This window comes from Trachymyrmex cornetzi, unplaced genomic scaffold (genome assembly GCF_001594075.2).
Source record: "Trachymyrmex cornetzi isolate Tcor2-1 unplaced genomic scaffold, Tcor1.1 scaffold25, whole genome shotgun sequence".
Classification (NCBI taxonomy): Eukaryota; Metazoa; Arthropoda; class Insecta; order Hymenoptera; family Formicidae; genus Trachymyrmex; species Trachymyrmex cornetzi.
The window spans coordinates 1,894,312-1,907,682 of NW_017297166.1; the positions used below are offsets into that span (position 1 = coordinate 1,894,312).

Sequence of the window (13,371 nt, forward strand, 5' to 3'; positions counted from 1 at the left end):
TTAGCACAAAAGATTTAATCGAATCGTAAAATCATTACGAGAAAATTATGGCAATCCATACACAGTCGAATTTATCACATGGCTTTATTTACGAATTGAGGCATGCTTTAATTGGCACATACCTGCATACGTCCTCGTATAATTAGGATTAGAACATCAAGCAGTGTTAGAAAAGCGTTAATTGGCTCGCGAGTTGCAGATTAGTAAACTGATGGCGAACGATAGGATTGGAGTATGAATCATATTAAAAAAGAAAAGGATAAGCGGATAAAGGAGTCGAATCACATTCATACTAAATAGTTGCATTGACCATAAATAAATTGTCATTTAATTTGTCAATTAAATGTCATAATTTAATATCATGATTAAATATCATGCGTCTAGCAGATTAATCCCTCGGCGATTGTAATTCTAAATTATTATTGTACTCAATTTTCATATATTTACTGTTGAGCATGAATTTCTAATACGAATACGATCGACCCTTCGATCCGACTAAACCGCCTTACAAAATCACCGGATTAATCCGCGGATTAATAATGTCCAAATAATTATTCAGGAGATTCTCCTCTTTTAATTCGTTCATGATATACAAATTCCAATGTCGCATATAATGACTCGTAGTAGTTCTGCCATTGCTTATACAATATATTATGTATATGTGTACATAAATGTGTGTAGCAGACACTCGCGCCCCGCACGACTCGCGCCTCCTCCCGCGTCCTTTCCTTGCAGATTTCGCTGTCGGAAATTGACCGGACCCGACGGAATCTGCGACGATATCTTTCAACGGCGAATCGTAGCAAAGAGAGGAGTAAAGTCAAGGAGGAAAGGAACGGAAGGGACGAGCGCGCGAGCGTGCAACGTGGGCGCGAATTGCGCGAACCGCACCTCACGATCTTCTCACCTTCTCGGAAACGTTATAACTTAAGATATGTCGCCTCTCCAAGCAAGATACATTTTACAATACATACAAACATTTACAATAGATACATTAACAATATGGCAGACAATCGCGGCGGGACAGCATCCGGCTCGGCTATGTATTTTAGATCCGGTTAAACAGATCTTAGAATAATATAATGTAAATGATTATTATAGTGCTGTCGGATATATATCTACAAAATGATTATGCACATTCTTTATTGTGTATTGCACAGTAATTCTTCATGTACAAATATTAAAGCTAGATGAGTATTGAAAAAAGATGATATCCTATAAAACTTTGGATAAGCAGCAGGTGCAATTCTTTTGGAGAAAGCGTTTTGCTTCACCATTTGCAATTTGTTCGTAAATACATCATTTTTATTTGTGAGTTAATATGCTTTCGTACAAAACTTTTTAAGTACAAAACTGTAATATAGTGAGGACGTCTATATTTGTAAGACTTATGTAAGAGACAAATTATGTCTTCGTTTTAAAATATAAATAAATGTTGTAAAATAATATTGAAAGTGCTATAAAAAAAGAGAGCGAGATTATAAAAAACCGAGTAATTATAAAGAGCAAATTCGGTGAACATAATCACATTTAATGTAAAATGTAACTCGAGCGAAATTTGCAAATATTCGTTAGATTCGCTGAGAGTTTCCCAGATTTTTCCAATCGTGAGAATTCGATTTAGGCATTTTCGAGTCGATGTTCACATAACGATTTTGTGAGGGATGCACTCTGTGTCGTGTGTGATGTGAATTATTGTCGCGAGTGAACTACGTGTGATCGGTAGTACACAGTATCGAGTGTTAAACGTCGACTGGCCCCTAATTGCTCATCTGAATAAAATGACCGAATTTAATTTGGAAAAATCGAATTTCTCTCAATGTAAATTTCCAGCTCGGTCACATTCGACGAGATAAATCAAGTACAAAGCGCGTTCATGTGAAATTTGTGGAATATCGATAAAAAAAGCCAAGCAAAAATAATCTTAATATCACCTCTCTCTCTTTCTCTCGTTTGATAAAATTGATTATTCGTATAAATATACTTATTAAATCGAAATTATTGTGACAAAGATATACTATATATATATATGTAAATATATATATATATAAATATATAGTTTCTATCTCTGCCAGTCTTTTCACCTATTTTTTATACGGTCTGTTAAATGCTACAATGAATGTGCAATGAATGTCATTATTCGCGAAATGAATTCCGAAATAAAACTGTTGCGGCGAAAATTCTCCGCTCTTGTTGCCGAAAGTCAGATTGTCCCGAAGCGATGTCGCTGGTATTGTACATCTCGGAAGATACGTCACATCTGAACGAATCAAAATACATCCAAAGTTCCTTGTACTACTTGTAGTATCCACGTTTATATCAGTTTTTTTTGTTTTCTCGGAGACCAACACCCCCTCCACACTGATTAATATAATTGACTCTTATTCTTAGAACTGAAATTCGCTATACATATAGATAATCGATCTGTGTACTTTCGTTTTTTATAACTTCATTTCTTCTCTCGCATTCTCATTTGCTGCATCTCATTCTTTCTCTTTTATCATGTACACACACATACACTCACACAAACATACATTCTTATCCGCTTTCTTGCACTTTTTCGATATTTGTATATCTTTTCTGCTCTCTTAGGGGATCTCATTCTAGAGTATGTAATAAAATTATTTCTCTCTTTCTTTCTTTCTATTTTTCTCTCGTGATCTAGAACGAGCTCGACAACTCTTGGTACAACTTTCGCCTATTCTTTGAATATCAGCGAAACGAGATTCCGCGGGGCGAAAAAGATTCGTCATAAAACTCGTGAAAAGTCACCGGTCCCTTCAATCGATTCGCTCGTTCCTATTTTGAGCCTTCTAATCCTACTATGGGATAACTTCGTTATGCCAGTCTCCCTGATGGATGTCATACCCTGAAATCAGGGATTAATTAAAGAATCGCGGTTAAAGCACCTTTCCTCAAGCCACGGACGTATGTCCCGCGGGAAAAAAAATTACGCAGCGTTATATAATAATTCTTCTCGCTCGCGAAGAAATGCGAGGTTTGACGAGATTCTCGAAAAGTTACTATATTGAATCCGTATTCTCATTTTTTTATCGCTGTACTTAGAGTTAAATCCAATTCGATAGTGAGTTATGTTATATTTTTTTTAATATAAAAATCAAATCTGATCTTTTAATACGAGATGAAATTTAAATTTAGCATCACAACTTGTGATAAAAATATGAATTTAAAATGAATAATTCCTAATATGAGCAGTCATTATTAATACATTGAAATTATAGATTTTCCAATGTTTTCTTCTCTTGAAAGTTTTATTATATTTATGATTATAATAAAAATTTTTAGTTTGATAAAAAAAGAAGAAAATTCCGGAAAATTTAACTTGGAAATATTAATTATGATTGTTCATTGTAACATATTAGAAATTGTATTATATTAGAAAATGTATATATTATAGATATAAATATATATATATTATATATATTTTTTTTGTTTATATTCTATTTTCATTTCAAACCAATGTTCTATAATTTTTTTCAAATTCATTTAGTTACGAAAATTAAATTACAAATGATTGATGATTTAAGATTTAAATCATCTTAACTTGTGACGATTTTTGTCTTGCTAAATAATTATTTCTATCAACGAGAATTACGTCATACATTTTTTAATGTCTAATTCACAATTTCGATCCGTAATATTGCCACATTTCCTTTTATTATTTTATTTGTATTAAATTTTTATTTATGACTGTAACTTCAAACTCTTGTTTTCCAATAGCTAGCATTATACGAGTATCCTCATACTTGAAGAATTTGATAAATAAAGAACGAAAGAAAACGGCGGTAACATCGTGAGTTAATGATTAATCTGGACGAACTATGCAAAATGAGCGAACTATACAAACTCACTTTGGTTCAAATATCAATAGATAAATGATACCAATTAGATGCACAGCGCAGAGAATATATCTATGAGATATGGAAGCGTATTTTTTCTTAATTACATATTCATTTGATCTATCAGGACATATAAGTACAATTTAATTGGAGATTATGAAAAAGTTTTTCACAAATATCGATGAAGACAATGTGAATCTTGCGTCGCCGTATAAAGAGAATTAATTATAACATTATTATGATAATCACTTTGAACACAAATTTTAATAAAGGTGATGTATATTATAATACATCACCTCAAAAGTTTAGAGCGTGAAAAAATGTTTACTTAATCTCTCACTCGGGAAACGAAGATTATTCACCTAAGTACGTTTATAAGAATAAATATTTACTAATTTGCACTTAAATTTGCTAATTAAATGTTTGTTAAATATGAGATACCCCAATGATAGTAGTATTTCTCTTACTGACGCTTCTTCTTTCGATAATTCATGGAGCACAAGATGGTCTATAGAAAATATATTTTAAAATAAATTACAATCATTTTTATTTTCCTTCCGATTTATTTAATTATATATTTTATTTTGTAAGAATTTGCTATAAGAAATAACTTTGTTTTCTTACTTTTGTGAGTAGTCATTGATTTCAATAGAATTGTAACTCATATAGAAAATTCAAATTTTCGTTATTTTATTTAAAAAAATAAAAAATTTTCTCATAAACCATCCTGTATAACGTTTCATAAATAATTAATCTCAGGATATATGATAACTAAGAGACAAAATATATGTATAAGCGTACAATAATTTCAGAGAACAGCACCTATTTGCGATTTGATTGAAATGATATGTGCAACATGTTCGAGGACGATAATAATTACGGCACCAACGACTAATACGCACCATCCGCTTACATTGATATGAAATGTAATAATATAATCACAATGAGTAATAAACTAACATAGTTGCTATACATGTTATCGATACGAACGATATAATAATAGTAATAAAAATTCTTTTGTTATTCAATATGCATTCGTACTCGCTCTTTGACTGCCTATTCTCTAAAAAAATATATAATATCATGGCCAACGAAGGGATCAAGAGCCGAGTCGATCTTATGCTTATGTGGAGGAACCATTCATCGAATATTAAAATAAAACAATAGTATCACACGGAGAAATATTAAATCTGTTCTTTTTACATTTTAGTAAAAAATTAACTTTCTCATAATTCTTATAAGAGAATTCTGTAACTATTATTCACATTAATTAAGTAAAAGTTATTGGAAAAAAATTTGCCTTTCTTCCATATTAGCACATATACATATAAATAAAATAAAAGAAAGTATATCTACAAATCCTCAATACCAAATACTTTCCCGAAATCAAAGATATTCAGATGGGAAACAATAAAAGCAATTGAAAAAATAGAATGTAAGAGAATAGGGAAGAGCAGAGGAAGTTCATTACTTATCACATATCAATCTATATATTTACAATGTTAATTACAACAAATAGATAATAGGAATGGAAACAAAGAAAAGAAATAATAGGAGTAGATAGCGTAGAATTTGTAGCCTGTTTTTCAGAGAGAGGTTTAAAATAAAAGATAGTATAGGAAAAAGCATGCAGAGATGCGATGAATGAACATACAGGGTGGTGTATATTGACTTACTATATTGAATATTTGGAAATCGAATTACAATATCGCATGCATGTGTATATGTATGTATATAATTTATAAAAGTCAAGAATCCTCGATCGAGAAATCGGCTTCATTACCAATTTTCTTATTGCATATACGAATAAATTCTCAGAAAATTATTTGAGAAAAGATAAATGTATCTTGAGGTAAATAATGGGAAAAAATTTTACTTCTTCGTCTCTCTCTCTCTCTCTCTCTCTCTCTCTCTCTCTATTACATAATATTTAATTAAGTCAAGTCGCGTGGTTTTAATGAATATGTTCTATTATATCTTTTAAAGGATATAATTTAAAAAGATATTTAACGTTTATATGAACATTTAATTTAAAATTTAATGATAGATGTAACTTGACATTGAAAGAATTCTTGTCGTTCAAAGCTGCAAGAGAAAAATTAATTTTTGAGATTATGAACACATTTCAATAGTAAAGCCAACTAATCTTAGGGTGGTAGCCGACTACATTTCGCAATTAATCTGCGAATATGATAGGGATTACTGTGCGGGTATTTCCCTTATCAGATTTTGCTTGTACCCGGGTCATTAAAATTATTCCCTCACATTTTGCAAAATGCTGACCGAACTATCCTTTTGATCAGAGATGAAATTCAAGGAATCTTCGTCTGTAAATCAACGCGCCTTTGAATTTCCACTTCAATCCGCCTCTTTTACTGCTTCAAACGATATCAGAATTGCTCTTTTCCTTTCAGTGTACTTCGTGATATAGCGTTTTTCTTCCGATTTATATTACTAAAAATGAATTTTAACTAAAGAGAATTTTCGTGAATACCGAAGACCTCTTAAAAGATCTAGTCTGTCATAGAAATTAATTGCTTTAAAAAAGAAACAAGTCAATATTTTTTGGAACATAACAATATTGTGAATTGTAGAAAAATTAATTCTTTATATAAAACTAAATTTTAGTTTTGTTCAGTAAATTGAAATTCAAATGCTATGTACAAAAAAAAACATACAATAAAATCACAATTGAAAACGATACGCAGAAATAAAATATGTATACTTTCGATATACTTTCTATGCAAATTTCAAATTTTTATACTATGCAAGGAATTGAAAGAAATTGCATAAGATATAAAGAAGAAACTCTTAGAAATTGTACCGATAGTGAACATAATTTTTCGTTCTCCCACTATAAAATTTGGGTTTTTTTTATGTCGATCGCCGGTAAAAGTCCTATTCATCCGTATAAATAAATGAATATTGTAACTGTGGAAAAAGGATAAAGAAGAACTGATTTTACTTGCATCTTTCAATATCGATGGAAATGCAATATTAAATATCTTTTCCGTTCACATCAAAAAATATCAGAATTCGCCCTTAGTGTCTCTTTCATTTTGTAAGAAACGAGAATTTAGTTGCTAATATAATCTGATTGTGAAGTACTCAATTTGATATTCTTTCAGATCTCATTCGCAGCTTTGGAATCGACTTGGACTTTTCTTTTAATGTGAGAATTTCGCTTTACTTTTCCGCTAACAACGATGTTCGATAAAAGAAATATTGAGGTCGAGCAACAAAAATAAACCAATCTTAATAATTTAATATGTGAGATGCACGGTAACATGTTTTAAAAATACATCGAAAGCGGTGAAGAGTCGTATCTAAATTTTAAATCACTGGTACTATAAAATATATGGCATTTATTTTCTTTTAAGATTGAAAATGTAATATTCTTGCTTATGTAATTAAAAAATACTTACATGCTACTAAATCTTTGAACGTAACGAATACTTTTGTTACTAATTATGCTACCGTATATTTCAAATCATACTATAATAATCACATTTTACTGTATTATTATTTCATCATTATTATTTTATAGATATATAAGTAAAATATTATTTTATTTTTATTCAGTATATTAATAATACATAAATTTATATGACGAGTACTAATTTCAAAGTTGAGTGTATTTGAAGCAGATGCTTGACCGATTTTTTCGTCTCTTGACCGAGATAGTTGTCAGATTCAGGAATTGATATATTCGAGCATACATTTTTTTTCCTCGTGATTGCATTCGATAGCCATCCATTAGAGCATCAGTGCATCTCGAAAAATCACAAACGTTTCATTCGCAGGACGTTGCTTGGAAAGCGACGTTTAGTATTGCGACTGTAACGTCAATTTAATTTCCGCAGCCATTCAATATTCCCTTTTTCGTATGATTGTTCAGCTGTTCGGTGATGCATCAGTTTCTAAAGTAGATATTGATGCGCCACGAAAGTTTTGTACAAGTCGATCGCGTACTTTTTCGGGTATCTTTTGTAAAATGTTAATCAAATTCGTAGTATTCATATCTTAAAAATCTTATAGATAAAAATTAATAAAGTGGTAATAAATTATTGACTAATTTAAATGAACGGTAATATATATTATATCTTTGTATGATTTTCGATCGAGGTATGACGATATCTGTGGGTACAACATATTAATTTCTTAACCCACGATTTCGTACAAACGTTCAAAACTGTCCGTGTTTTGTTTATAATCGGCATGCATTATCCAAGCAGAAATAACAATATATCCATTGTAATTCGATTCCTGGCTTGTCGTGCGCAGTTAACTTCTGATTTGTGGCCTACAACTTTCGACGGAACATGATTGGATTCTGCGCGTTGATATAAATCGTAAATCCTAGAAACGAATTTTCGCAGTGGCGGATTCTCGATGGTGAAAACTTCCTTCCGACTCGATAACTCGTTGACGATCGTCCCCCGATAAAGAAAAATCGCCCCGTCAACTCGTCGTGAAGCTCCGGCTTTCTCGTCGAGTTCACCGCTTATCCCCGCAATCGAAATTTTTACAAAGCACGCGCGATCACCTCTAAGCTAGCAATAGAACGTATCCGCCAGTTTTTATCGATATTCCAAGCAAAACGAGGTCTAAAAATTGTTCAGAAAATATCGGATCGTTTAACGACGCGACATTCTTATCGCCATCGAATCGATTAAGCGTTGAGGGCGTTAATTACTTACACCTGTGGATCACGCGATTTTTAATTATCATAGTTAACAACGTTTTGAGCAAGTTTCGTGTCGAAAATTTGATATACTGTACTTTCGAGACCGGATGTGAATTATGGACATACAAATAATATTCGTGGCACAAACACGATTCTTTCATTAAATTATTAAAAGTAATGTAAAGTATATAATATTTGTATATTTATAATATTTTTCAATATAATAATAACCTAGAGTATCCTTTTTCATTGATCATTATATCCTTTTCGCGAAACTTTGCATGTTGATCTTATTTATATTATGAATAACGAAAACATTTGCAGTTAATGAAATAATACATATAATAGTATAATATTAACAACAAGAAACGGTATAATTGTTCATCAAAGTAAGTTTCTAAGTACATGGCCACCATCGTTGACCATGTACTTGACAAAGCCCGTGGTTCAACATGCATCCAAAATCCACATACAGCCTCGTGTACCTTATCCCCAACTGTTTACATATGCAGCCGGAGAACCTCCCTATAGCTTCTAGTTTCGGCAGTGCTGATAGCTCACCGAATATCCTACCTCCTTGGAAGGACGCAGAGTGCTTATGAAGCGTGGAGGAAGGTTCAGAATGTAAGAAAGTTGGCAGACAGGAGGATGTTAAGGATGTTGAAAAACAAAAGGGATGCAGACCGATAGATGAAAAGACTCAGAAAGAGAGATAGAGAAGAACAGAAAGATTGTGTTTTCGTGCATTTGAATGAGTGAGCTAGAAAAAGAGGAAAGAGAAGAAAAGGAGAGATAGAGGAAAAGGAGAAGAAGAAATAGAAGGCGAGAGAAAAACTGTTCCCTCCCTTCTCCCCTGGAACACGTTGAAGCCAAAATTCGTCGATCAAAATCGACGACGTGGCTGAAGTAAACAACAAGCAGTTCCATCAGATGTATTATAAATTACGCGAGGCAATTTTTCCAGGAGAGGCAGGGCGCGAGACCGGGCGAGTCGGATCTCGCTAATGGCAGTTGGCTCCCTGTTTTATTTTTGTCTCGTACAAAAAGTTCACGTGGAAAATTACACATGCGAATATGGGACGCTGTGACGTATGACGAGCCTCGATTGAAGTATTGAGCAGAATTGAGCAAAATAGATCGCATTACATTTAATCACTCAGATCTGTTTTCGAGTCTTCAAATTTGGTTTTATTTTTGGAAGAAAATTTAATGTTCAGTTTAATGTGCACAAATATAATGTATAATTACACTTGAATCATCATAGACCTAAAAAAAGATATATGGAAGAAAATATGTAGCTAAATTCTTATTAAGCATCTTTAATGCTGAATGTAGCATAAATTAAGCAACATGCTACTTAATTTATGTATAAGTTAAACATGAATTCTTTGTATTAATTAAATAAAACGTAAACTCAATTAACCGTCTTTGCTAATGTTAAATACAGTGTCAGTTAAAATAGCGATTGTGGATTTAAGGTTCATTATGCTATCCTTACGACTGCTTTCAGTAAAAGTCTAGCAGAGTTCTAGAATACATTTATCAAAACATTGGTTGTTTACCCATTTCTGCTCCGTTCAACGTGGCGGAAGAGGATACCACGGGATCGCAGCGCCATTACTTTTGAAACTCCTAAGATCGTACGTAACTTCGCGAAGTATAATAAATACATTTTGCATATATTTACAAGTGTCCGTAGAATTACAGCTGTAACTGTAGCAATTTTATGAGACAGAAAATTTTCGGAAAGTAGTGAACTCTCGATTTCCGCGCATTGTATTAAATCCTAAATGACAACTAATAAATAAAGAATAAATATATTATACCTATTCTTTATTTATTACTGTGGATATTATAAAGCATTTACATTTTCTCTTACTTGTTCCATTACCAGGTAAATAATGGAATAAATACCTAATGTAAATTTACTGTGCATTATTTTAGAAAGAAAGATAAAATACAGCACTAGGTCGTGCAACATATAAAAAAATCATGTTTCCTCGTGTCTACCGAGAAATTTGCAATGTTAAATTTCCTCTGGGATTTGCGACAATAATATCATAAAATTATTATATGAAGCTTCCCGCAAACTTCTGAATACATATAGTTCCGCTGAAATTTCTTGTAGCACGCAACTTATATTTTTAAACTTATATTTTTTAATATGAAAAAGTTGGAAAAAATTTACACGCGAATATGTGTCGGCTTAATTGGTATTAACTTTTAACTTGATTTACAATTGGCTAAGTCTATAATATAATGATATTAAAAAAGAAGAGATCTTTTTAATCGTCTAAATATAGGATGCTCTAAGTCAAATTCCTCCAGAAATGAGTGCTTTCAACAAGAAACCGAGAGTTCATCATGCAATCGATAACAAAGCTATGCATTTCCTGCCTCGTAGCCATTTAATTCCATTTCCCGTGCATCCTCATCGCGATGAACTTTGATCAGTCGAAGCCACCATTGACACTCCTGACGAGTAGAGTGTTGTCACGACGTCCGGACGTTTCGTGTCGACTATGAGAGACTCGCTTTCTTGCACGATACAAATGAATTAGGCCAAGTCTAACGGCGCGTGTTAACGAGAAAATCGCATTTCCCTGATCACGAGGAACACTCTAACGGAGCCATAGAGTCCTCAGACTCGATGTGTCCACCATCCAACACACATTCGTTTTTTTTCTCAGGAAGAGAAGGACAGACGATACTCCAGTATTGATAATTCTTCCGATCTCTTCTCGAGACAATTAGCACCGGGAGAGAAAGCACGAATCCTCCTCTTTGTGTTCCCTTCCCCTCTTTCAATTTTTACGCGCGATACCTTCTCTTTACGCATCACAAGTACATTAGAATTTCACGGATCACAAGACTGCGTCAGGCACACGAGATCCGCGCGGCCACCCGCGTCGACAATCCCGGTAACCCGAAGTCATAGGATCGAACTGCGAGTCGTCGCGGAGCCAAACGCGACCCGCTGTCATCATGAACACCTGCACGCTTCCGGCGCGCGATGTATCGCCGCCGGGACGCGTTGCGTCGTCGCGTTGCTAATCCACGACGTCGACGTCGTCGTTGGAACGACGTTCGCTGCCGCGATCAGCAGCCGATCCGCCTCCGCGCCAAATTCGCTCCGACTGTTCGTCGAGGCAGGCCAGCTGGTGATCAACTCTCGCCAGCCGGGCACGCTGGTCAGGTAGGCTAGAAGGAGTAGTATGAGGCACCCACCTAGGCACCCGCTGCCTCCGGCCTCGAAGGCGGCACAACCGCTCGTCTGGTTCTCCGTTGTTGGCCTCTGCACCTCTGGGTGTGAGACTCGATCCATCTTTCGGCTACCTGTCCACGGATCGCCCTCGGTATCCACAGTATTGTGCCGGACGTCCGAAGGTGCGTTGTTGACTTCTTCAGGGACCACTGGCGGCAGCGGTTTGTCCTTGTCTAGCTCGTCGTCCACTTCCACTGAAGCATCCGTGCCGAAGAACACAAGCTTCCACTCCTCCAGTGTGTCTAGAACAACAACCCTATCTATGTTAGCACGATTCTAATAATACAATAAACCATTTTGTTGAAGTGTCTAAAAATTTAGCTAAATATAGATTTGAAAATAATTATGTTGAAGTAATTAAAATAATTATGTAGGAATTTCAAACATGATGAGCAATACTGCCAAAATATTTTGACATTCTAACAAGTTTTACATTTTACATCAAGTCTTACATTTTTTATTATTTTGATACTTCAATAAAATTATTTTTAAATTTGCATCTAGCTAAATTTTTAGTTACTTCAGCAAAGCCATTCTCTCCGTGTAGCTAATAACTAGTTCGTATGAGTGTGCGAAACACTTCGCGAAGAATGATCCACATAGAAATTTTAAGTATTGGAGACAGAAAAAGGTTACAGAAAAGGTATATATAGCACACATAAAAGAAAGTAAAAAAGAAATTGAAGTAATTGTCAAAATTTGTAATGCCGAAACTATATTCTTCTGCAAAATTCTCCTTTCTTTGTATTATTCTTCTTTCTATTTAATATTTGAAAATTCTTCTGCCTCTAATACTCTTTAAATAATTGTAATTTTTTGACAAACGTGTAATATACATATGCGATTAATGTGAAATTTAAAAAATCCAAGCGTGCCACAATTTTATCTTTGCTCTGTAAGCGAAGAATGGACTGAGAATAACGTACTTGTCTCCTGTACGGCAATTACACAATAATAACTACTGTCATCTTTACATTAAGTACACACATGCAGACACGATTGCAATCAACCCTGGTAGATTTTACATATCGTGGTATACGTACCGTGGATTCCTGAGAATAGAAGGGAAAGCTCGCAAACCTCGCATTTTCATGGGCGAGGTTCTGATGGAAACGGGGAATTTAAATTATCTCCAGATAATATAAAAATATTAATAACGTCTTATGTACAATAATGTGTCAAAAAAAATGTTTATTTTTTAAAACACAAACCTTATGAAATATTCGTGTTAATATTTAAATCGTCGCAGAGCAGCAAAATTATAATTATCGAACGTATCTACTATTAATTTTTCATCTGCCTGTTGAATAACGTGCTTTTCACTTTCTCGCAAATTATTCCGCGACCTTGCTCGCAAATATAACGTAAGATATTGTATTTCGCAGAGAGGTGAAGGCGGTAAAATGGAAGGTTTTGCGAAGTAGACGAGACGCAAGCGAGACAGCGGAAGGAGTGGCGGAGACGTCGTCGGCGCCGTCCAGGAAATTAATAAAGCGTCGGGACGCCGTGGGGAAAATTTCGTCCTAAGCTGGCTCGCGGGAACAATGTCCGCGATAGAA

At 34.1% G+C, this 13,371-nt stretch overlaps 1 protein-coding gene across 3 annotated transcripts in view; it reads right to left on the minus strand.

Moving 5' to 3' along the window:
* Positions 1 to 13,371, minus strand: part of LOC108761537 (furin-like protease 1, isoforms 1/1-X/2) — a 244,819-nt gene that overhangs the window by 7,855 nt on the left and 223,593 nt on the right. For 2 of the 3 annotated variants that reach the window (XM_018508144.1, XM_018508142.1), the window contains exon 11: positions 11,776 to 12,054. In XM_018508144.1, coding sequence (XP_018363646.1) covers positions 11,776 to 12,054 — 279 coding nt within the window. Of the gene's footprint in view, positions 1 to 10,732; positions 12,055 to 13,371 lie in introns of those variants that run through there. The other variant, XM_018508141.1, reaches the window with a different exon arrangement.